The 22,117-nt window shown below is 46.2% G+C and overlaps 1 protein-coding gene and 1 pseudogene across 3 annotated transcripts in view; both read right to left on the bottom strand.

The window, feature by feature from the left end:
• Positions 1-9,383: 9,383 nt before the first annotated feature.
• The window catches only part of Tbc1d9 (TBC1 domain family, member 9), a 107,589-nt gene continuing 94,855 nt past the window's right edge, over positions 9,384-22,117 (bottom strand). For all 3 annotated transcript variants that reach the window (NM_001111304.1, NM_027758.4, XM_030243771.1), the window contains 6 exons: positions 21,165-21,405; positions 17,412-17,477; positions 16,157-16,243; positions 13,267-13,341; positions 13,077-13,180; positions 9,384-11,430 (listed from right to left, as the gene is read on the bottom strand). In NM_001111304.1, the coding sequence (NP_001104774.1) occupies positions 10,714-11,430; positions 13,077-13,180; positions 13,267-13,341; positions 16,157-16,243; positions 17,412-17,477; positions 21,165-21,405 (1,290 nt within the window). In that variant the 3' untranslated portion in view covers positions 9,384-10,713. The remainder of the gene's footprint in view (positions 11,431-13,076; positions 13,181-13,266; positions 13,342-16,156; positions 16,244-17,411; positions 17,478-21,164; positions 21,406-22,117) is intronic.
• Gm17999 (predicted gene, 17999) lies at positions 14,696-15,265 on the bottom strand (annotated as a pseudogene).

Raw genomic sequence — 22,117 nt, 5'->3', positions numbered from 1 at the left:
TATTTGCTTCTCTCTGCTTCCTGACTGCAGATACCATGCTACCAGCCTTCTCATGCTCCTACCCCTGTGTCTGCCCTACTATGATGGACTGTACCCTTGAACTATGAACCAGAGTGAACCCTTCCTTCTTGCAGTGGTCCTTGTTGGGTGTTGTATCACAGCAAATACGAAAGTATGGAATACACCCGGGCATCCCAGAAAGGATGCATTGTCTTCTAGAAATGCAAGCTCACATCTCCAGCACAGCACTGTCATCTTTAGAGCCCTCTACTCTCTGTAGGTTGTCCTCTGTCTAGAGAAGAAGGTGTCTCTTCTGAGCAGGGCTGATAGCCCTTGCACCTGTGCCATGTTCTCTCCCAGGCCTTATGGGTGAGATATGCAAGCCTGGATTTAGAAATGAAGACCTGTGTCTGGTTGAATAGTGATGCCATTCAGGGTGTGACCCCCTGAACTGGTTAGAGCCGCCGACCACACATCTCATGATCCAAAGCCTTAGTTCAGGACCACATTCTTCCCAGCTTGATCCCGACACGTGTGCTGTTCTGAGTGGAGGGTGGCCTTAAAGAACCCCTTCATATAAGGAGTTAGGCATTTTTGGATCTCTCTCATCTTTGTTTCTTTTAAAACAGGACAGGATGTATCTTGAACTGCTCTTGAATTTGCTAGGTAACCGAGGATGGCCCTGATCTGAGTTTGCACCATGAGGCCCAATTCTTAGTTGCTGTCTCTAATTGAAGAAAGAGTGTTAACTCAAGCAGAGTTAAACCAAGCATTTTTGGATGTGGGGAGACTACATGGAGGTCCTCAAGACTACCTTTTTATCTGAAGTCTGCTGTCATTCTCTATTTACTGACACTGATTGGCCTGGCCATGAGGCATCAGTTTATACACAGTGGCTTCACAAGCAATCTTCGTATCTGTAACTATTTATTTATTTATTTATTTATTTATTATATGTAAGTACATTGTAGCTGTCTTCAGACACTCCAGAAGAGGGAGTCAGATCTCATTATGGATGGTTGTGAGCCACCATGTGGTTGCTGGGATTTGAACTCTGGACCTCCGGAAGAGCAGTCGGGTGCTCTTACCCACTGAGCCATCTCACCAGCCCCGTATCTGTAACTCTTGTGAAGTCTTCTGTCTACATATAGAATGCTGTGTCTTTTATTCATGGCTCTGCTCTCGGGGGCGTGAGAGGAAGACTGGATATCTCTAACGAGACCCAGAGTGGTGTGGGTAGGCAATGGTGGTCCCCTGGGTACCAGAGTGAAGTCTGAATAGAAGCTATCACAGCTCTCTTGATCATTCTGTCCTCTTTCCTCATACCAGGAATAGGTATGAGTATAGGTAGTATGAGGGGATACACAACACAGGCCCAGCGACACAGGACACCCATGGGCCACACCTTAGGACAGCACTGAGTCCAACTAGCTCTCTGGTGGCTGGAATTTTGGGTTACCATGTAAATGAATATTTGGGGAAACAGGAAGAATGAAAAAAAAAGGTGACAGGGCCTGCCTGTGGCTTGGTCTCATGAAATCATTCCCGGAATTTCCTTCTTGTCTCACAGGACCCCAGTGCTCGCTTAGACCTTGGGCTGGCTTTTCCACTCACATCTATCTCAATGGAAGCTGCTACCAGGGAAGAAGGAAAGAAAAAGACAGACAAGAGTCAATTAGGCCAGGGCAGGGTTTCTGTGGAAAACAATGTTTTGCCCATCAGAGGGGTTCCAAAACTCCACACACTGGTGACTTCCTGGTGCACATCCCACTTCCTTTCCTCCCAGCTGTCAGGGCCATGGACTCTTTTCACTTCCGGGTGTGTGCTTTCTTTGTAATCACGGAGGGAGGACCATGTGTAAGCGACATTTTCTACTGATACCTGGCTCAGCTAACACTGTGCCTTACCCCCTCAGTGCCTTGGGAATGTCACCATTAAAGATGTCATTTGGGAAGCTCAGTTGCTGAAGTGCTGGCTGTACAGCATAAGGACCCACCTTTAGTCCCTAGCACCCATTTGATAAGAGGGTGTGGTGTCACATGCGTGCCATACCAATTCGGAGTGGCAGACACAGGTTGAATCCTAGGGTCCATTGCCTGGGCAGCTTAGCCTACTCAGGGAGTGCCAAGCTAATAAAAGACCCAGTCGCAAAACTCAGGGAGGTGGCTTCTAGGGGAAAGCACCTAAGGTTGACTGATGGCCTGCATGTGCATGTGCACACAAATGCACATACATCCACATAGGTACACACACACACACACACACACACACACACACACACACACACACACACACCGTGGAAGAGCACTGGCGTCCCAATGTTGCTGACACGCAACTTCACTGTCCTGCTCTGAGCTCACCTTTGTTTGCTCTCATCTAGGTTGTCTCTATACTTTGGGATGACATCATTTTGTCTGCTGGTGGTGTCACCTGTGAGCTTTCGGTGGAAGGCCTACTCGATGTCCCTTCTTTGAAGATTCAGGCTGCTCTGTGTTCAGAGCCACGCTCTTGAATCATCATCATTCTATGGCTTTGTTCATTTAATTCAGATCCTTTAGGCATTTCCTTCCATTTCATTTAGTCGGTGTGTGTGTGTGTGTGTGTGTGTGTGTGTGTGTGTGTGTGTGTGTGTTTGTGCATATTTCTGTATGTGCAGGTGCACAGATGTATGCGAATACATTTGTAATACATGTGCTTGAGTGTGGAGGCCAAAAGACAACCTTGGTGTCTTTTCTCAGAAGCCATTCACCTATTTTAGCTTTTTTTTAAAGACAGGGTCACTCACTGGCCAATAACTGGCTAGACTGGCTGACCAATGGGCCCCAGGGATCTGTCTGTCTCTCTCTGCTCAGCACTGGCATTAAAAGCCTTCACCCAGTTTTCTTTCTTTCTTCCTTTCTTTCCTTCCTTCCTTCCTTCCTTCCTTCCTTCCTTCCTTCCTTCCTTCCTTCCTTCCTTCCTTCCTTCCTTCCTTTCTTTCTTTCTTTCTTTCTTTCTTTCTTTCTTTCTTTCTTTCTTTCTTTCTTTCTTTCTTTCTTTCTTTCTGCCCTCCCTCCCTCCCTCCTTTCTTCCTTCCTTCCTTTCTTCCTTCCTTCCTTCCTTCCTTCCTTTCTCTTCCTCCTTCCTTCCTTCCTTCCTTCCTTCCTTCCTTCCTTCCTTCCTTCCTTCCTCTTCCTTCCTTCCCCTTCCTTCCTTCCTTCCTTCCTTCCTTCCTTCCTTCCTTCCTTCCTTCCTTCCTTCCTTCCTTCCTTCCTTCCTCCCTCCCTCCCTCCCTCCCTCCCTCCCTCCCTCCCTCCCTCCCTTCCTTCCTTCCTTTTTCTTTCTTTTTTTTTTACGTGGGATCTGGGGATGCAAACTCAGGTCCCCATACCTGCTGAGCAAGTGCTTTGCCAACAGCGCTGTCTACTAGGCTCTCCACTCAGTTTCTGAGAAGGTGGCTGCTGCGCTCCTTTGCAGAGGCAGCCGAGTGGGTCCTCAAGTGCAATGCTCGGAGTGAGCTTTGAGTTCCCTCAAAGGGCAAAGGTTGGCCGTCCTGGGTTATGCTTTTGTGCACGATTGCAGAATGTGTAGAGGAAATTTTGCCACAGCCTAACACCGTGCTTCTCAGTGAGCTGGTGGTGGTCAGGGAGGCCACCAGGGAATTGTCTGACTGAGTCCTGGCCAGCACACTGATGGGAGAGGGTTGCTGTTGGCTGCGGAGGAAGGCTTGGTGACTAATATGGTTTATTCTGGCAGAGATGTGGCTTTGGCAGGGTCCTGGGAGGAGGGTTAGCAGCTTAGAGTCATAGCCTGAGAGGAAGCTACACGGTAAACAGAACTAAAATCCTGTGGAAGTATTTGATGGCAGGTAACCTGGGTTGTTAGAGACATTCCGGAACTAAAACAAAACCACAGAAGAGGCTTGTGGTGCCTATGGAGTCCTGCCTGGAGCAGGACCTGCTCAGGCTCCTCCTGGTAATATTCCCATCACTCTTACTCAAAGCTCTGCCTCCTCTTCTGCCCCAGTTGTCTGCAGCATGAAGGGGTGCGGCACTCCAGTTAATTTTGACCAGAGAAGTAAAACTTCAGCTAGGGTGTATTAAATGCAGGCTTCGTTAGTCCCAGGGAACTTCCTTTAACTCAATGTCACCCCTCCTGGGAGAGTAGAGTAGGTGTTATGAGCTTGCGTGGGACACAGCAGAAAGGACAGAACTGGAGGTCCCTGGTTGGGTCTTCCCTGTGACAGACTCAAGAGGATGTAGTTCAGGTGACAGAGTGCTTGCCTGGCACATACATTCATGACACTGGGGAGGTAAAGGCGGGAATATCGAAAGTTCAAAGTCATTGTTGGTTGCATGCTGCACAGTCAAAACGGAGTTACCTTTTGTGTGTGCGTGTGGAGGGGGGCATTCATTGGAGCATAAGGGTTGAATATCAAAATTGTGCAAAGCTATACGAAGAGGCACCATGGTGAGAAGCCCCTGGATTCACAGCTCATGGAGATGTCTTGGTTTTTAAAGTAAAAAGCAGCAGGACTTTTCCTGTTGTACAATGCAAGGCTGCTCAACCTTCCTAATGCTGTTCCTTGTGTTGTGGTGATCCCAAAACATAAAATTATTTTCACTGCTACTTCATAACTGTAATTTTGCCACTGTTATGAATCCTAATGTAAATCTCCGTGTTTTCCCATGATCTTAGGCAACTTCTATGAAAGGGTCATTTGACTCCCAAAGGAGTTGGGACCCACAGGTTGAGAACCACTGGTTTATGGTAATAAAGTTGGTATAGATGTTCAATAGGTGAATGGATAATAAAAAATGTGTTAGATGTACACAATGGAATTTTGTTCAGTGTAATGAAAAATGAAATTATGTAATTTGCAGTAAGGTGGATAGAACTGAAAAATACTAAATTAGGTAGCTCAAACTCAGGAACATTTCATTTGGAGCTTAGGTTCTAATTATACACATGTGTATTTATGTGGCGACAATTCTTTATGGAGGCCAGAGACTAGCTAGGAACCATGACAGGGAGGGAAAAGGACTAAGAGAGGGAGGGTGAGGAGTGAGGTGTACTGGGTTAGGTTGTGGGCCATTTTAACTTATATTCCAGCCATGTGTCTCTTATTACTCGTTGTTTCTCCTGGCCACATGCTCATGGTCCATCTCCTCTCACGTCAGCCTCCTCTTCTGGTCTCCTCTCTTCTCCTTCCTCCTGGTCCCTGCCTCCAACGCCAAGGCCAAGAACCTTTGCTCTACTGACTGTCTTCTTCCCAGCCCAGGCTGTAGGCATGTTTATTAACCAATCACGGATAACTTGGGAGGGCAAGGTTTACACAACAAAAGCTGGTATACACGAGGATCTGTTTGTCTTGGAGCAACCAGATCTTGGATTACAGAATCTAGCATTTAAATACAAGCAGCATCAGACCAACCCACTACAGTGTAGTACAACACATATGATATAAAAATTCAAGGGAAATGCTGGGGTGGAAGCTTACAAGCTAGGGGGAGGAGCGGGCAGCCAAGGAAGAGAAGGGATGAGCCAACAAATCTTACATATGAAAATGACATAAGAAAACCTGTTACTTTATATGTTGACTAGAAATAAAATAAATCCAGCTTTTGAAGTAGACAGTTCATTGCACAAAGACATTTTCTGCACAAGCCTGGCAACCTGGATATGATCCCTGAAACCCATGATGTGGGGAGAGAGTTCACACCTGAAAGTTTCCCTCCAACTTTCATATGGTCTCCATGGCGCCTACGCACCCACACTCAAACATACACATTATATGCACACACACACACACGTACCCACATGCATATACAAACATAAAAATATAGGATAAGGCTGGAAGCTTGACTTATAAAGTTTGACATACAAGTGGGAGTAAAGGGGACATCGTAAGTGTGATGGGTGTACTGTTACTGCTTGGGCCAATCAGTGGCTACAAGGCCGAGTTCAGTGGGGTAGCTGGCACTATGGCAACTGGGCTCGGTGGCCAGACGTGGGTATCCTAGTTTCATTTCTGTTGCTTTCATAAAATATCCTGACAAAACCAACTTAGTGGGAAAGGGATTTGTCTCAGCTTTATGGGAAAATCAAGGTTGGAAGGTGACATGGCTAGTCACATCACATGCACAGTCAGGAGTAGAGAGAAATGCATGCATGCATGCTTGCTAGTCGGCTCACCTTCTCCACTCTTACACGGGCCAGAACCCAACCCAGGGAATGGCGCCACTCACAGTGGGCAGCGTCTTCTCACATTAATTAAGATAGTCAAGACAAACCTCCAGGTCAAACTGATCTAGACAGTCCCTCGCTGACACTCCCTTCCCAGGTGATTCTAGGTGGACCCAAGCTGATGAAACTAAGCACCACAGTGGGCCACACACAATCAGGAGGTATTAAGAACAGTACCTGGCTTCAGGTGCCAAACGGATATTGACATTATTAATTAAGCTAAGAAGTAACTGGGAGAAATGTGGGAAGAAAACAGTGGTAGCTTTGAGGGTGCATGTGGTAAAATCCAGGCAAGGAGAGGAGATACTTTGTCTATTTTGGTATTATCACAGGTGCCAAGAGTGACTGGAACACCCAACACCTCTGCTGCACATTGAGAAGAGAACAGTTTTAGGAAGGAGGCATGGGCTGAGAGACATGGATGTCAGTGGACTGCAGATGGAGTCATAAACATCACAGTGGGCTCTGGGCAAGTCCCAGGAGGGGAGACTGGGCAGATCACATGGCACCATCACTGTAAGGCAGGTGGAGGAACACAAGTCTGTAGGAGGCACGGGGGTCTCTGTGCTCACAGATAAACATTAGGAGAACCTGGAATGCTATGCATACGGGGTTGCTCTTTCAAGAGAAGGAGCACAATACCTGTTATGTGCCCAGAAGGCTGGTGTGGACTTGTTTTCTAGCCTGGTGACATTTGGGCTGTGAGGTCAGATTTTCCCAGAGACGCTTGTTGTAAGCTTGTTTTAGTCCACAGCACCTAACCTCTACCGACCTAACAAGAGTTTCAAAGATGGCCTAGTCGGCCATCACTGGAAAGAGAGGCCCATTGGACTTGCAAACTTTATATGCCCCAGTACAGGGGAACACCAGGGCCAAAAAGGGGGAGTGGGTGGGCAGGGGAGTGGGGGTGGGTGGATATGGGGGACTTTTGGTATAGCATTGGAAATGTAAATGAGTTAAATACCTAATAAAAAATGGAAAAAAAAAAGAGTTTCAATGTAGTCAGCTTAACAGTTAGCTTAGTTTGTTCCTCAAGCAGATCTATGTATACTTGTTATGCATGTGCAATTGAGTCAGTCAACACCAGAACCATTTTCACCTAATGATGCTGTGATTAAATATTGCCTAAGAGAAACTGCCTAAGAGTCCGAGTCAGACTTCTGAAGTTTGAACCAACACCTGTTGCTGAGTCGTGTTGAGTCGAACTGCCTTCCTGCTTCCTGTTAAGGTCACAGAGACCCCGGCAGTGGCTCTCTGAAACGAGCAAACCATCTGGAGGCAAACAGGGAAAGGGATCTATCTCTGAGGTAGTTGTTCTGACACAGAGGGAAGACAGAAATAACTCCAGGGCTGGGGGCTCCTGCACAGGCAGCTTTACGGGAAAACCGACTGCTAATCACCACACTGTAGCACGCTGTTGCTGGGAGGGAGAGCGCTATGCTGTGCCTGAAGATAGAAATGCAGTGTCACAGCTGAGTTGTCCAGTGAGGACCTGCAGTGCCCCGCTACCCTGCTTCAGTCCCCGTTCTCCTTCACAGCAGAGTTATTCAGTCAGGAGATGAGGGCCTGCAGTGCCCCGCAACCCTGCTTCAGCTCGAGTCCCTTCCCCCATCCCTCGGCTGTGCTGGTCAAGTGGGGTCAGATCTGAGGTTCTTTCTTGAGGTATATTTAAATGATCTTTACAGGTGGGAAAGCGTGGCACAATGGAGCAAGGACTTTAGAGTTAAGTCAAATACTGACTCCGAATGACTCAATTAAATCCATGTCAAGGAGCACTGTAGTGCACAGATGAGGATCAGACAGGGACTTCTGATGTTTTGACATATATAAAAACAGGCATTTTAAACTTTTGGTTTTTTTAAGTTGTGACATGAGTGCAGGTGCTCAAAGAAGTCAGAGGACTTGGATCCCCTTGGAGCCAGAGCTACAGGCCATTTAAACAATTATTTTAGAAGTTATAATTATATACATCTTTCCTCCTTTCGTTCCCTCCCCCCAATGCTCCCTCATGGCCTCTTATTTCATTAATTGTTGTTACACACACACACACACACACACACACCTTCGTACACAATATGCAAGTACAACTTATTCAGTCTATATAATGTTACGTGTGTGTGTGTGTGTGTGTGTGTGTGTGTGTGTGTGTGTGTGTGTGTGTGTGTGTGTGTTTTCAGAGCGGACCACTTGGTATTGGAGAACCGATTTGTGTGCTCTGTCCCGGGGAAAGACTCTCTCCTGCTCTCAGCATTCCTGAGGTGTCTTACAGGCCATTTCAAGCTGCCTGTCATGGGTGCTGGGAACAGAACTTTGGTCCTCTGAAAGTGACGTACGTGGACACTCTTAACTGCTGAACCGTCTCTCTAGCCCCAAGCCTTTAAAATGAGATAACTGCTAACCGTTATGTGGTGGTTTGAATAGGAATGGCCCCCTTTTGTGTTTGAATGATTGGCCCACAGGGAGTAGCACTATTAGGAGGTGTGTCCTCGGTAAGAGTAAGTGTGTCACTGTGGAGGCGGGCTTAGAGGTCGGAGATGCTCAAACTATGACTAGTGTGGTACACAATTTCTCCTTGCTCCCTGAAGATTAAGATGTAGAGCTCTCAGCTCCATCTTCAACACCATGTCTGCTTGCATGCTGCCATGCTTTCTGCCATGATAATATTTGGCTAAACCTCTGAGACTGTAACCCAATCCAAACTAAATGTTTGCCTTTGTAAGAGTTGCCGTGGTCATGGTGTCTCTTCACAGTAATGGAAACCCTAACATAAACTATCTTTTTTATTTCAAATATTTTTGGAATGCAGCACTGTACTTCTATTTTTAAGAAATATTTCTTGAGCTGGGCGTGGTGGCGCACGCCTTTAATCCCAGCACTCGGGAGGCAGAGGCAGGCGGATTTCTGAGTTTGAGGTCAGCCTGGTCTACAAAGTGAGTTCCAGGACAGCCAGGACTACACAGAGAAACCCTGTCTCAAAAACACCAAAAAAAAAAAAAATTTCTTGGCTCTACACATTTTCTTATCTCAAAATATTTTCTCATAAAATTTTACTTACTCGAAATGGTCGTCTGCTGATAGATTCCCTACAAAATTGTCAAAGGAACAACATATGGTCTCAGGCAGAAACTCAAGCAGGCAGAAACTCAAGTACAAGGACATCGAGCCATATCTGAAGTATTTTATTTGTTCACATTTATCCTAGCCGAGGTTCATAACTCCTTCATTTGACAGTTTAAAAATCATTCTGCAAATAAAATTTAAAAAAAATTACATCTGGGACAGCTAAAGAAAGGACACGGTATGTAATAAACAAAGGGAACGTTGGAAAGCAACCTCAGAACAGGCAGAGGTACTGTGAACAGGAACGTGGTTGTGTGGCCGAGAGCCCCAGCGGAAGGTCTCCCAGTGGCTGCAACCAGCAAAAGCTAACAGCAGTAAACGGAAATAAGGATTCAAAGTGCAGACATGCCAGCTTTGATGGCCACACCCCACCAGGAGCCAGAACATTCCATTCTGTTAAATAAAGTGACAGGCTCTGTTTTACACGTCTAGTTACGTCTTCCTGCAGAATCCCCTCCCTGCAAACGTAACCTCTATAGCGACATGATATAATTTCTTGTCTCTACAGAAAGTATGGAAGTGGTAAAAATCATTGTTTTAATTTTATTATTATTTTGCTGTATTTTCAATGAGTAACAAGAATCTAAAAACCCCGCACGAGAGGCACCAGGACTTCTAGTCCTTCGAAAACAAAAACTGAAACAAAAGGCTGGATCCTGTGTCCTGGGACCTCTTTGCACTCACATTCGGGTTCTCAGATGGATCACATCCCCCCCACCCCCACCCCCCGGACAGCTGACATAAATAATCAGAGTAAGTTGTAAATGTCCATTCTGATCAAATATGCCACTCTAGCATCACGCAAATTCATTTATATTTTTGTAACTACCTGAAACCCAAATGTGTCCCCTTGAGGGGGCCAGTGTAGAATATGACTTTTGGATAGAGGATTTTTACGAAATATATTTCAAATCTTAAAAAATATTTTGAAGTCTCACTAAAGTACTTCGAGATTTTACCCCAGCTCACAATGCCCCTTCCTTCTACAAACAGTCTAGTCTCCATTTTCCTTCTAGGTCTAATTTTACCTCAGAGCACGGCTGTCTTTATTAGCATTGAACAGAGATATTTTCTTACTATGGATACAGCAAGAGAACTAAGTTATAATACACATTTCACTGACAGTTTGGTCTCTGGGGGGAAATCAATGAATAAAGTAGGTTCTGGTAGCCATGCCTCGTAGGCAGACTGTTAGTGCCTTACTTTGGGTTATCTATTTCTCACCATTTTTTCATTGTATTACATTATGAAAACACTAGGCTTTTTAAGCCAGGTACTAATAAATAGTTAATTTAAAAGGAAAGAGCCCTTCCCCCCAACCCCCAACACAGACGAACATAAAAAAACTCCTTGGCTTCCCTCCCCTCATCAGCCCGACAGGGCAGAGATTTCATAGTCACTGGCTGAGGTGAGGGGCTTGCCCATCATACGGATGTTCTTCGCACTGGTGACCCTGGCCATCATGCACACTGGCTTGTCAAAGTACCTCACGAGAGCGGGCTCCGTCAAGAGCGAGGCCAGGAACTGCTCAAAGGTGATGGCCCAGTCCCGGTCCAGGCTGCTGCTCCTGGGCAGGGTGGCTCTACCCTGACTGCTACGCACCAGGACTGTGTCCTCTCCAATGTCCTCACAGTGCAGTTTGTCCTCCTCGTGGGAGCCGGCGCTCAGCACCGAGTAGGATGACATGGAGCTGTCATCCTTGGTGTCATCATCGGAGATCAACATGGAGGAGCAGGCCCCGTTGTCCCTGGGTGAGGAGTCCTCCAGTTTAATGTCCTCCATCTGCCCTCCCAGGGAGTGCTCCTCACTGTCCACTGCCAGGCTAGCTGTGAGTGGCTCTGTGGACTCCACCACATAGGACTGGCTGGACCCCTTCTTAGGGAAGAGCATGCCTGGGATGGCCTGGCCGCAGGGTGGTCCAGGAACTGCATCTTCCTTTGCCGGCTGAGTAATGAAGAACTTGCCAACCTCTCCGATCTCCAGCAGGAGGCTGGTCACCGCAGCTGTGGCATGGTACAGCTCCTGCTCATTGGGGTCTTCACTGAACATGTTGTACATGGTCTTACAGAGCTCAATAAACTGCCCCTGGAGAATGAGTAGGGAAGGCAAGGTTCTAAGAGGAGGGACTAAACAGCTATTTAAACTACGACTCTCAAAGCCCCCGGGAAATGCTCTACAAAGAAGGGATGGACCTACTGTTAAGGCATCTCTATTAGACCCCTCCCTCTTTGAAAATTTGAGCCATCCATAAAAAGAGCAAGAATGAAATGGTAAAGACTCATCACCAAGAGTGGAGGATGACTGTGGCAGAGGCTGGGGAGACCGCTTAGTTGGTAAAGTTGTGGAGTCTCCAGAGAAGCCATAGTTTAAGGGGTGGGGAAGGTGAGGGGAGGTGCACTTGCTATCCCAGCATCGGGGCGGACAGAGACAGATGGACCCTTGGAGCTCACTGGCCAGCCAACTTTGCCTATTTGGTGAGCTCCGGGCCAATGAGAGACTCTGTCTCAAACACAAGGAGGGTGGTTCCTGAGGGGTAGCTGAGGTTGGCCTCTGGCCTCCGTACACGCACCCACATATTTGTGCCTATGCACATGAAAATATACTCCTCACGCACAGTGGATAAGTTACATCTTGCTTAGTTTCTTCCTCTTCCTCTGCTGCCCCCATCCACGTTGGTTGTTTTGAAACAGGGTTTTACTATGTAGGCCAGGCTAGCTTCAAACTCATTATCCCCTTCTTCTGCCTCCTTAGTGCAGGGCTACTGGCATGGACTATCATGCTAGGCACTACATCCTCTCTCTCTCTCTCTCTCTCTCTCTCTCTCTCTCTCTCTCTCTCTCTCTCTCTGTCTTTGTCTCTTCTTTTCCTCCTAGTTGAAGAATCTTAAGGAAGCATCAGACTCATCTCTCCTCGTGTCTCTGCAGTTTTGAAGACCGTTCCCAAGGTTAGCTATAGTAGAGTCTCCCATGACACAACTCTTCACCTCCCTGTACATAACAACACCTTTGTGTTTAACCTGGCACCTTAGCTGGAAACTTATCCTTTCATGACTATACCCACTTATATCTCTTCCCCAGTACACTTTAGCTTTTCAGGGACATCTCTATTGCTGAGTGCAGTGATATAAGACAGCAGAACTTAACTTCTGAGTATCTTAGGGTAATCCTGCCAATTGGGATGGAGCACACGTAGTCTCAGATCCGAGTACTTTGTTCAATATTTCTTTTAGGAGAACATTTTCTCACAACAGAGCATAATTTTTGATGCAAAAGAAATAAATACAAATAGAGATGTAATTCAGTTGAGAGTGCTTGCCTGGCATCCGTGAAGTCCAGGGTTCAACTCACAGCACCACATAAGCTGGATATGGTGGCTACATGCCTGTGCACTTGGGAGGTGGAGGCAGGAGAATCAAAAATTCAAGGTCATCTTCAGCTACATAGTTAGTTGGAAGCCAGCCTGGACTACATGACACCCTGTCTTTTAAAAAAATGAATAAATCCAAAGGGTGGCAGTGGTGCACACCTTTAATCCCAGCATTCAGGAGGCAGAGACAGGTGGATTTCTGTGAGTTCCAGGACAGCTAGGACTACACAGAGAAACCCTGTCTTGAAAAACGAAACACCAAAACAAATACAAGCAGAACATAGTTAAGTACCCCCAAGTCCCCGCTGTCTTTAGGAGATATTTTAATCTAAGTTTATATATGGCTGCAAAGAACAGTCTCTTACCTGGTTCAGCTTGGGCAAATCCTTGGCAGTTTTTGACTTAGACTTATTTTCTGCAGTCCAGAGTTTTAGGTAATTACGGTTTTCTTGAGAATTTGCCCTTTTCCCTAAAACCCAAAAGTCAAGAGATGAGCATTCATAGATCAAGAAACAAGAACAGCAGACTGGTAAACAGAGAAGAGGACATCTGTACCTCTGTCCTGCTTCAGGCTCACTGTGACGAAGCCGTCGTCCGCACTCTGCTTGCCTCTACTGTCCAAGCCAACAACTATCAGGGAATATTCGGAAAGAAGAAGGGTGTTAGAGAATATAAATCATGGACTTAGTGTAGGAGAAAATGAAGATTCTGTGGGCAGGGTGGCCTGACTTAGCAGACACTAATGTTAACACTGACTGGAGAGCATTAGTCATGCTATGGTGCTCTTGCAGAGAGACCCAGAGTTCGACTCTCACAACCTACATCAGGTGGCCTAAGATTGCCTGTCACTCCAGCTCCGAGAAATCTGATACATTCTAGCTTCCACACTCACACACAAATCTTCACAGTACATACATACATACATACATACATACATACATACATACATACATATTCATAACCAGCATCCCTTGTCAGATAATCTGTAGGTCAAAGTGCATTTCTAATAGCACATGATGTATACTTATACTAAACAAGTTATTCTTTATACATTTGAATTTTTTGAAAGAATTATTTATTTTATGTATGTAAATATACCATAGCTGCCTTCAGACATACCAGAAGATGGGCATCAGATCTCATCAAGGATGGTTGTGAGCCACCATGTGGTTGCTGGGAATTGAACTCAAGACCTTTGGAAGAGCAGTCAGTGCTCATAACCACTGAGCCATCGCTCCAGCCAGAAATTTGAGTTTTATTGGACATATTTTATCTGACACTCCACCTCTAGGTGAAGGATGGCCCCAGATTTATTTCTCACAGCAGAGGGTTTATTGTACAATGAAAGATGTATGATGGATGATGTCATGCAGTCTTTAGAAGCTACTGGAGGTGGTGGTGTGGAATTTCCCATAAGCCTCCATTCCTCCATCCTGCCTGGGATCTTACAGACTCACAAGCATCTGCTGTGACTTGTAACAGGATCAAGAACATATCCTTCACAGGAAACGGGAATGATAGTAGAAGCAAGAGAACATAATTTGGCAACTCTAAAATATCATTTTTGAAGAACCCAGTTATAACTGTGTTTTCCTCTTGAAACTGGACACGACAGGACACACAGACACTGGGGAGGACAAGAGTTACAACAGTCTCAGAGTCTGATGGATTTGGCTGGCTGTGAGTGCTTCCTGGACTTTCTCAGCTAACTCGGTCACAGCTGGATTTCCAACCTCCCTTAGCAGTGTTTTAGCTAAAGGGACAGGGCATCTCTTCCCTGCTTCACGAAAAAGGCAATAGGAAACAAATAGACACCCATACTATTTAGTGCACAGCAAACCCGTGCAGTGGTTAGTATGCAATCATTTAAAAACTATCCTTCTATGAATTTGTTTTCCAGGCTGCTAATGAGATTTATTACTGCACATGAGCTGATGGACACAGGACTCAGCACAGTGGAAGCCCTCAGGAGTGCAGGGCCTGTCCCAAAACTGATGATATGTTTGACCCCATATCTATTGGGGATGGACCACTCCTTGGCTACCACGACTTGAAATTCATTTGCATTAAACCTGGTAAAGCCAAACTCTTCTGGGATTTTGGGCAACCAGGAAACTTGATCTTGGTTACATGAAAGGCCTTCCCCCTATGCTCCTAATGCTGCAGTTTGGTGCAGAGGGACAGGATGACCTGGCTAAGCAAACCCTGGTCACTGTGGCCTGGGGTTTTTTGTGGCACTCTGCTTGCTGTCGGGAGCCTGTCAGCCCCAGCACTGAAACCCCTGTTGATGCAGGTGACATAGGAAGGGTGGCGCTGCTCTTCACTATCAAGGCCATCTTTGCACTTTTTATCATGTTTGTGTTGGCACCAACACAGGTGGCTTCCAGGGCTTAGGGAGAGAGTCACCTAAACTCATCTGACACTGTGTGGCTACAAAGTGGGAGCTCATCAACTTTTGCCTTCTTCCATACCATGTCAGAAATTCAGATTTCGGTATCGGAGACGTCTTGGCAGAAGGACTTTGGGTACAGCTTGTTCTGGTGAGACCATAACATAGGCGTCTGAGTGGTGGGGAGGTCACGGGGGGTGGGGTGGGGGGTGGCCCATTGTGATATGAAGATTTTTGGTGGGCATCAGAGGAAATGACAATGTTTTCAGAAAAAAAAAAGCCCTAATGATGTAATGATATCACCTTCTCACTGCATTTTAAGGAAAACGATAATTAATGAAGCACATATATGCACACATCTAATAGAACAATAAAAATAGGGGCTGGCAAATTGGGCTCATTCCTGCTTCCAAGCCTAATGATGTTTAGGACTTCAGTCCTTGGGACCCACATAGTGTAAGGAAAGAAGCGACTCCAGCAAGTTCTTCTCTGACCTCCAAACATGCTCTGTGACATACATGTGCATGTGCACACGTGAAAAGAGATGTAGAGAATCCTTCCACGAGCAAGGCCCTGGATTCGGTCCTCAGAATTTTAGCAAAAACAAAACCAGAAGTTTGTAAGTAGCCAGATCGCAGGTTAGATGGGTGTACTGTGTGTGCACATGATCACATACACTAGTAGGAAAGTGTGGAAAAGCAAAATGCCAGGCTATGACTAGCTGGTTATTGTATGAGCAAGATTTCCAGCTTATCTTGTGTACTTTAGTCTGTGTTTTGAAACATCCAGCAACTCGATAGGGATTCTGTTAGAAAACCGCTCTGAAGAAGCATCGTGTAAAGACATTCCACAGTGTGGCCTTTTCAGAAGCATCTGCATAAGAGAAGAACCCTCTAAACTGAGAGCCTAAGAAGGCAAGGTCGGTGTGCAAACCTCATGACTGTGTTAGGCAAACCTACTTACAGACTTCTCTAACTTTGGAGTTAAGCCTCCCCAGTAATAGCAGGCGCTACAGGAGACAAAAACAGTCTCCGTGGGGGTTAGAACTTCACCTACCATGTGTGCATTCTGGGGTGATGTCTTCAAAAAAGTACTGAGTGGCTTCAAAGGCGGAGTCAGGCTCATCTTGATCACAGGATGGCTCTGTGAGAGAGGGGACACAGACACGTGAGGGGTCAGCTCCGCCACACCAGGGAGTGACAGGGAGGATGAAGATCTGAAGTCAGCAAAGTGGGATGGAGGGCCGGGTGGCCTCAGAGGCATCTGTGGGCTCAGTGGGTAACTGCATCGTTCTAACTCCATCTTCTTTCTACCCCCCCCCCCCCCCCCGCGCTTTGAGTTTCCTCTCTATCGGAACGATTTCCCAAAGACTTTGAGACAGTACTTTCTGGGTCAGTTATAGGACACTGTCTGCTACTCAAGACCACATTTGCTCCCATCTGGGGGTGTGAATGATTTTCAGTATCTGATAGATTTACCCCAGCCGAGACCAGCCTTATTTAAAACTGAACTCCAAGCCTCAGCGGCGTGCCTGGTTGTTCCCTCCAACGTCAAAACCTCTACTCAAAGGACTGAAGGAGCCCGAGAGGTCAAGGACACCACAAGAAGCCTACAGAATCAACTAACCTGGGCCCATAGAGGCTCTCAGAGACTGAACCACCAACCAGAGAGCATGCATGGGACAGACCTAGGCCTTCTGCACAGATGTAACAGCTGTGCAGCTCGGTCTTCATGTGAGACTCCTAACAGCAGGAGCAGAGGCTCTGACTCTGTCGCCTCCCTTTGGATGCCTTCCCCCCAAGTGGGCTGTCTTGTGTAAGTCTCAATAAAAGATCCACCTAGTCTTACTGCACCTTGTTATGCCAAGGCTGGTTGATATATCCATGGGGGGCACTCCCTTTTCTGAGGAGAAAGAAGGGGGAGGAATGAGGGGAGGGGAGGGGCAGGGTGGGGTGGGGGGAGGGAAGGGGAAGTTGAGATTAAGGTGTAAACTAAATAAATACATGAATGGGAACCACCTGCTATCGTATGCCCCTGAAAGGCTACCCTTTCTCTTGAAGATGGCTGTCATGCTTCCAATGAGCTCAACTCAGTTCTGAGACAGGCAAATGACAGTCAAGTCAAGGTCAGCATTCAGGAACTCATGTGAAGTAGCACCTCAGCCTGGCCTTTGAGGAAGAATGGATGATCTAATATCCAAACAGGCAGAGAGATGCTACCAAAGGAAGTGATGTGGACCCAGGTCTTGTGTGCCAGTCAGTGTGCATGTGTGCCAGTCAGTGTGCATGCAGACTCTCCTAGTCCCACTTACCAGGCAAGACGTGCATCTTGTACAGGAGTTTGAGTTTCTCTGTGAGGTCCCCATGGCATGCAGCACCTAGAAATTGAGAAAGAGCCAGTGTGAAATATGTCCTGTGGGTTAGTGTCGCCCCCCAGGCTCAGTGAGCTCTTTTTTATCTATCTATCTATCTATCTATCTATCTATCTATCTATCTATCTATCTATCTATCTATCTATCTATCTATCTATCTATAAGACTCTTGACCCAGGAGGTCTGGCTTCAAATGCTTTGTGCTTCACAACTGTGCACCACAGAAGGGTCCACCTCTCTTTAGCCTCAGTTTCTCCTTTGTGAGGTGAGATTATGACAGAAAAATCTACCAGTAATTGACACTGGGACCCCATGACACATAAAGAACTACATACGTTCGCACATGCAAAGATTTTAAGTATATTAGCTAATAACTATATATATCATCCTAAGACTGGGCCTTAACATCCTAAACAACTACAAAATCAGAAATGTATGAAGAGCACATTTAAGATTAACTCCAAATTCCTTACTTGAGAAATCCTTTCTCAATGCTTTTGAGTTCCCTGAAATATTTTTTTAACTTGTTCTAGCCTTCATTTTAATTTATTCTGCCTTTATAAGGTTTAATTAAAAGAGTCGTGCTTCTCTCCTTAAACTCTGAGCTGCTCCTGGAATCAGAAACATTTTCTGGAAGTATTTACTAAAGTCTCTAACTGAAGATGAGCCAGTTCAGGAAGAGGGAAGAGAGGCCTTGGAATCCTGGTGGAAAGGGACGATATGATTATCCCCGTGGGTTCTTATCTATAGCCTGCATCTATGCTAACATTGAACCAATGCCTCTTGGGACTGTTCTAGAAGAAATGTCTTCTGCATGGGGAAAAAAGGGGAAGCTTTTGGCTGGATAATCTCATTTACACCCTGGGTCTGACCGATGTGAACCACATGCAGCTCTCTCAGCTGGCTCTGACAGCAGGTACTTATTGCTGCCTAAGAAGTGGAGTCTCAGCAAGCTGCTGAGCTTCTGTCCCTTCTGTGTGATGGTTTGAATATGCTTCACTCAGGAAGTGGCACTATTAGGAGGTGTGGCCTTGTTGGAGGAAGTATGTCACTGTAGGGGTGGGCAATGAGACCCTCCTCCTAACCACATGGAAGCCAGTCTTCTAGCAGCCTTCAGGTGAAGATGTAGAACTCTCAGCATCTCCTGAACTATGTCTGCCTGGACCCTGCCATGTTCCTGCCTTGATGATAATGGACTGAACCTCTGAACCTGCAAGCCAGCCCCAATTAAATGCTGTCCTTATAGGAGTTGCCTTGGTCATGGTGTCTGTTCACAGCAGTAAAACCCTAAGCAGGCCATCAGTGGGTAGGCAGATAACCTGTGACCTGAAATGTTGCTGTCACCTCATAAGGCCTGCTCTGAATGTTAACTTCCAGTATGATGGTGCCATTGGCTTTTGAGTAGGTCAGGACAGTGCTGCCATGGAAATTGGAGTCCTTACTGAAGGAACTCACGGGTGGCTGCTTGCTCTTCCACCATGCATCAGTACATGGAGAGAACTGTTCACCACAGAAATGGAATGTGATGTTCTCTTGATCTTGGGCCAGTCATGCTCTAGAACTATGGGAAATTTATTTCTTTTGTGTAAAAATTATTCGGACTAAAAAGCATTTTGTTAGAATAGCTAAAATGGACTGAGACCAGTGATAATTTTTCTCACTCAGTGTGACAGTTACAGCACAAACTATGCCTACGGGCTGTCAGAATTCAAACCTGAAGTTTGTAACTTGTGCCTTAGGGCAAATAAATACATACATAGAAACCACTGCATTAGAGCCTGACATGAAAAATACTGTACAATTGTTCAGTGCCATCATTAGTCCGAAGGGCTGTTTGCATTGTGTATGCATACTTCAAACTCCTCCAGACAAGCCTACCCTAAGTATGTGCACAAGGCTTCACATAACTGTGAGGACAGAATTAACCTAAGAAGACTTTTTCCAAGCAACACACTTCCGGCTTCCTCTGACCTTCTAGACATTTTACCTATAGAGAAAGAGTGCTGTCTGGAGCCATCACTGACTCTAAACCTAGTCTTGCATCATTGCCTGGATATATCACTTCAAGCATAGGATGCAAGCACAACTGGCTACTACTGATGACTGCCAGTGTAATCAGACCTAGAATCACCTAGGCAGATTCTAGACTACGTTCACTGTGGTGGGAAGGCACATCCTAGATATGAGCGCTACCATAACATGGCTTGGGGTCCCAGACTGAACGGAGCTGAGCCTGAGAGCTCCAGCACTGATGTCCCTGCTCTTGACTGCATCCAGTGACCAGGCAGACACTTCATATGCACGCTGCTGATGCTTCCCCGCTGAAATGGACTGTGCCCTCAAACTGTGAGCCAAAAGAAACACTTCCAGCTTAAGCTGCTTAAGTTGTAGGTCATCTTGTTACAGGGATGAGAAAAGGGATGGATGCACAAGATAACAGACAGGCACAATTCCCTCAGAAAAATTCATCCTGACGTCCAGGCACAAGGCTTGCTACACTTCTGACTTCACATCGAGTGGGCCAAGCTCTCTTACCACGCAACAGTTTCTCCATCCCATTATAAATGGAATAAAGGTCCAATCACAGCAGAGAAGTGAGCAAAGCTGGTAGATAGCCAGCATCCTGTACCCTGCTGGTCAGGTGTCTGGTGTGCATGTGTGCGCATATGTGTGCGTGTCCTAGCCAGACGCAGTCCTTGTGAGAGTGTGCACATATCCCACTTATAGACAGTCCTTTAGCCAGGAAACAGACAGCAAAGACTTCCATTTATGCTATGGTTTTCCAGTCTTTAATTAAAATAGATTTGATGTTACTTAGAAATATTATGAAACCATATATTACAAAGGCTTACCTATATGTGATTATTCTATATAGGGTATCTCTTAATTTTTATATTGTTTTGTAAAACAATCCAATCCACCATCTAGCTATTCCTTTTTCCCTGGGAAACCTGTCAGGGTTGACAGGATATGTTAGCATTTTACTGCCATATGCATTCTCTATTCATGTATTTTTTTTAAAAAGCCTACATATTAGTTATTTATGTCTATGGTGTGTGTGTGCATGTGTGTGTGTGTGTGTGTGTGTGTGTGTGTGTGTGTGTGTGTGTGTGTGTGTGTGTATTTGCCACAGTCCTGTGTGAAGGAGGTCAGAGAACACTCTGTGAGAGTTGGCCCTCCCTCTCCACCAGGAAGGTACGGGAACTCAGATCAGACTTGGAAGCAGGCACCTTCACCAGATGAATCTTCTTACAAGCGCCCTGATAACATGTTCTGAACTCATATCAACATCTGTCTCATGGTCGGGCGTGGTGGCGCACGCCTTTAATCCCAGCACTCGGGAGACAGAGGCAGGTGGATTTCTGAGTTCGAGGCCAGCCTGGTCTACAAAGTGAGTTCCAGGACAGCCAGGGCTACACAGAGAAACCCTATCTCAAAACAAACAAACAAACAAACTAACTAACTAAACAACCCACAAAAAAAAACCCCATCTGTCTCATGTGTCAAGTGGGCTGTAGATTACCCATTAATACAGCTATTAACCAGACACAATCTTACAACTAGCATGCAAACCTTGTATGCATTCTTCCTTCCTCTAGACTCAGTGTGGGGACCCTGAGTGCTATCGAGGGGAACCCCAGGTGACACCCCCATTGTCCCCACCCAGCTCATACAAGAATATCGCATCCTTACTCAGCCCAGAGACGAACTCTCGGAAGTTAATCAAGGAGTCTCCATTCTCATCTAACAGCTGGAACAGGCGGGAGGCCAGCACATCGGAGTGTGTGCCACACGCCCAGGGAAAGAGCAGCACGAACATGCCCTTGAACTGCTCAAAGTCGATGCGGTACTGCTCCAGGTAAGGCAGGCTGGGGTCGTGTCGGTCCAGGGCATTGCTGCTCCCACCCCAGTAGCAGCTGGTCAGATGCTCAGCCTGAAAAATGTTGCAAAGTGGTTACTGTCACTCATACAGCCCCAGACCACTGCTGTTACCCTAGGCACAGTGTCCAATCTGCCTGTGTGTGGGCCTCCTACTATACACAGGAGCACCTAGCTTGTGAAACTGTAAGTCTAGAAGATACCATGGTGAGAACGAAGAGCTAGGCTCAGCAGTGGTTTCCTGATGCGGTGGATAGAAATCAGTGTTTCATCAGAAGAGTGCAGGAGCTTGACTTGTGTATCGAGTCAATACACATCTGGCCTCCCTACCAGGGGAGAGAGGAAAAATGACACTGGCGCCCTCTAGTGGTGAAGATGTAGGAGGGCGCATTAGGGAGACCCTTCAGGTCTATGCTCAGTTCCTGTAAGAGCTGTCTACAGGATGTCCATGCTTTCTTCTATGTTTGTTCCTAGATCATCTTTTCACCTGCTCAAAAGAACCACACTGAGATCTGCTGGTGGCTTTTGTTTCTGAGTCATGGTGTCACTCAATCCAGGCTGGCATCACCCTTGAACTGATGTTCCTGCCTCCAACTCCCAAGTACTGTGTTAACTGCCACACTCCAACCCGTGACATTGACCAGAGAAGACAAAAAACTTCTGTAGAAGAATCACATTTAAAACTTATTAGGTTATATTTTTCTTATTAAGGATCCTTATTGATCCTTATTAAGGATCAATACCAATAGTGGCTCAACGAACAAATG

The sequence above is a fragment of the Mus musculus genome, chromosome 8 (assembly GCF_000001635.26).
Source record: "Mus musculus strain C57BL/6J chromosome 8, GRCm38.p6 C57BL/6J".
Taxonomy (NCBI): domain Eukaryota; kingdom Metazoa; phylum Chordata; class Mammalia; order Rodentia; family Muridae; genus Mus; species Mus musculus.
Note: the sequence above shows the minus strand (reverse complement) of the source record. Positions and strands in the feature narration are given on the sequence as shown.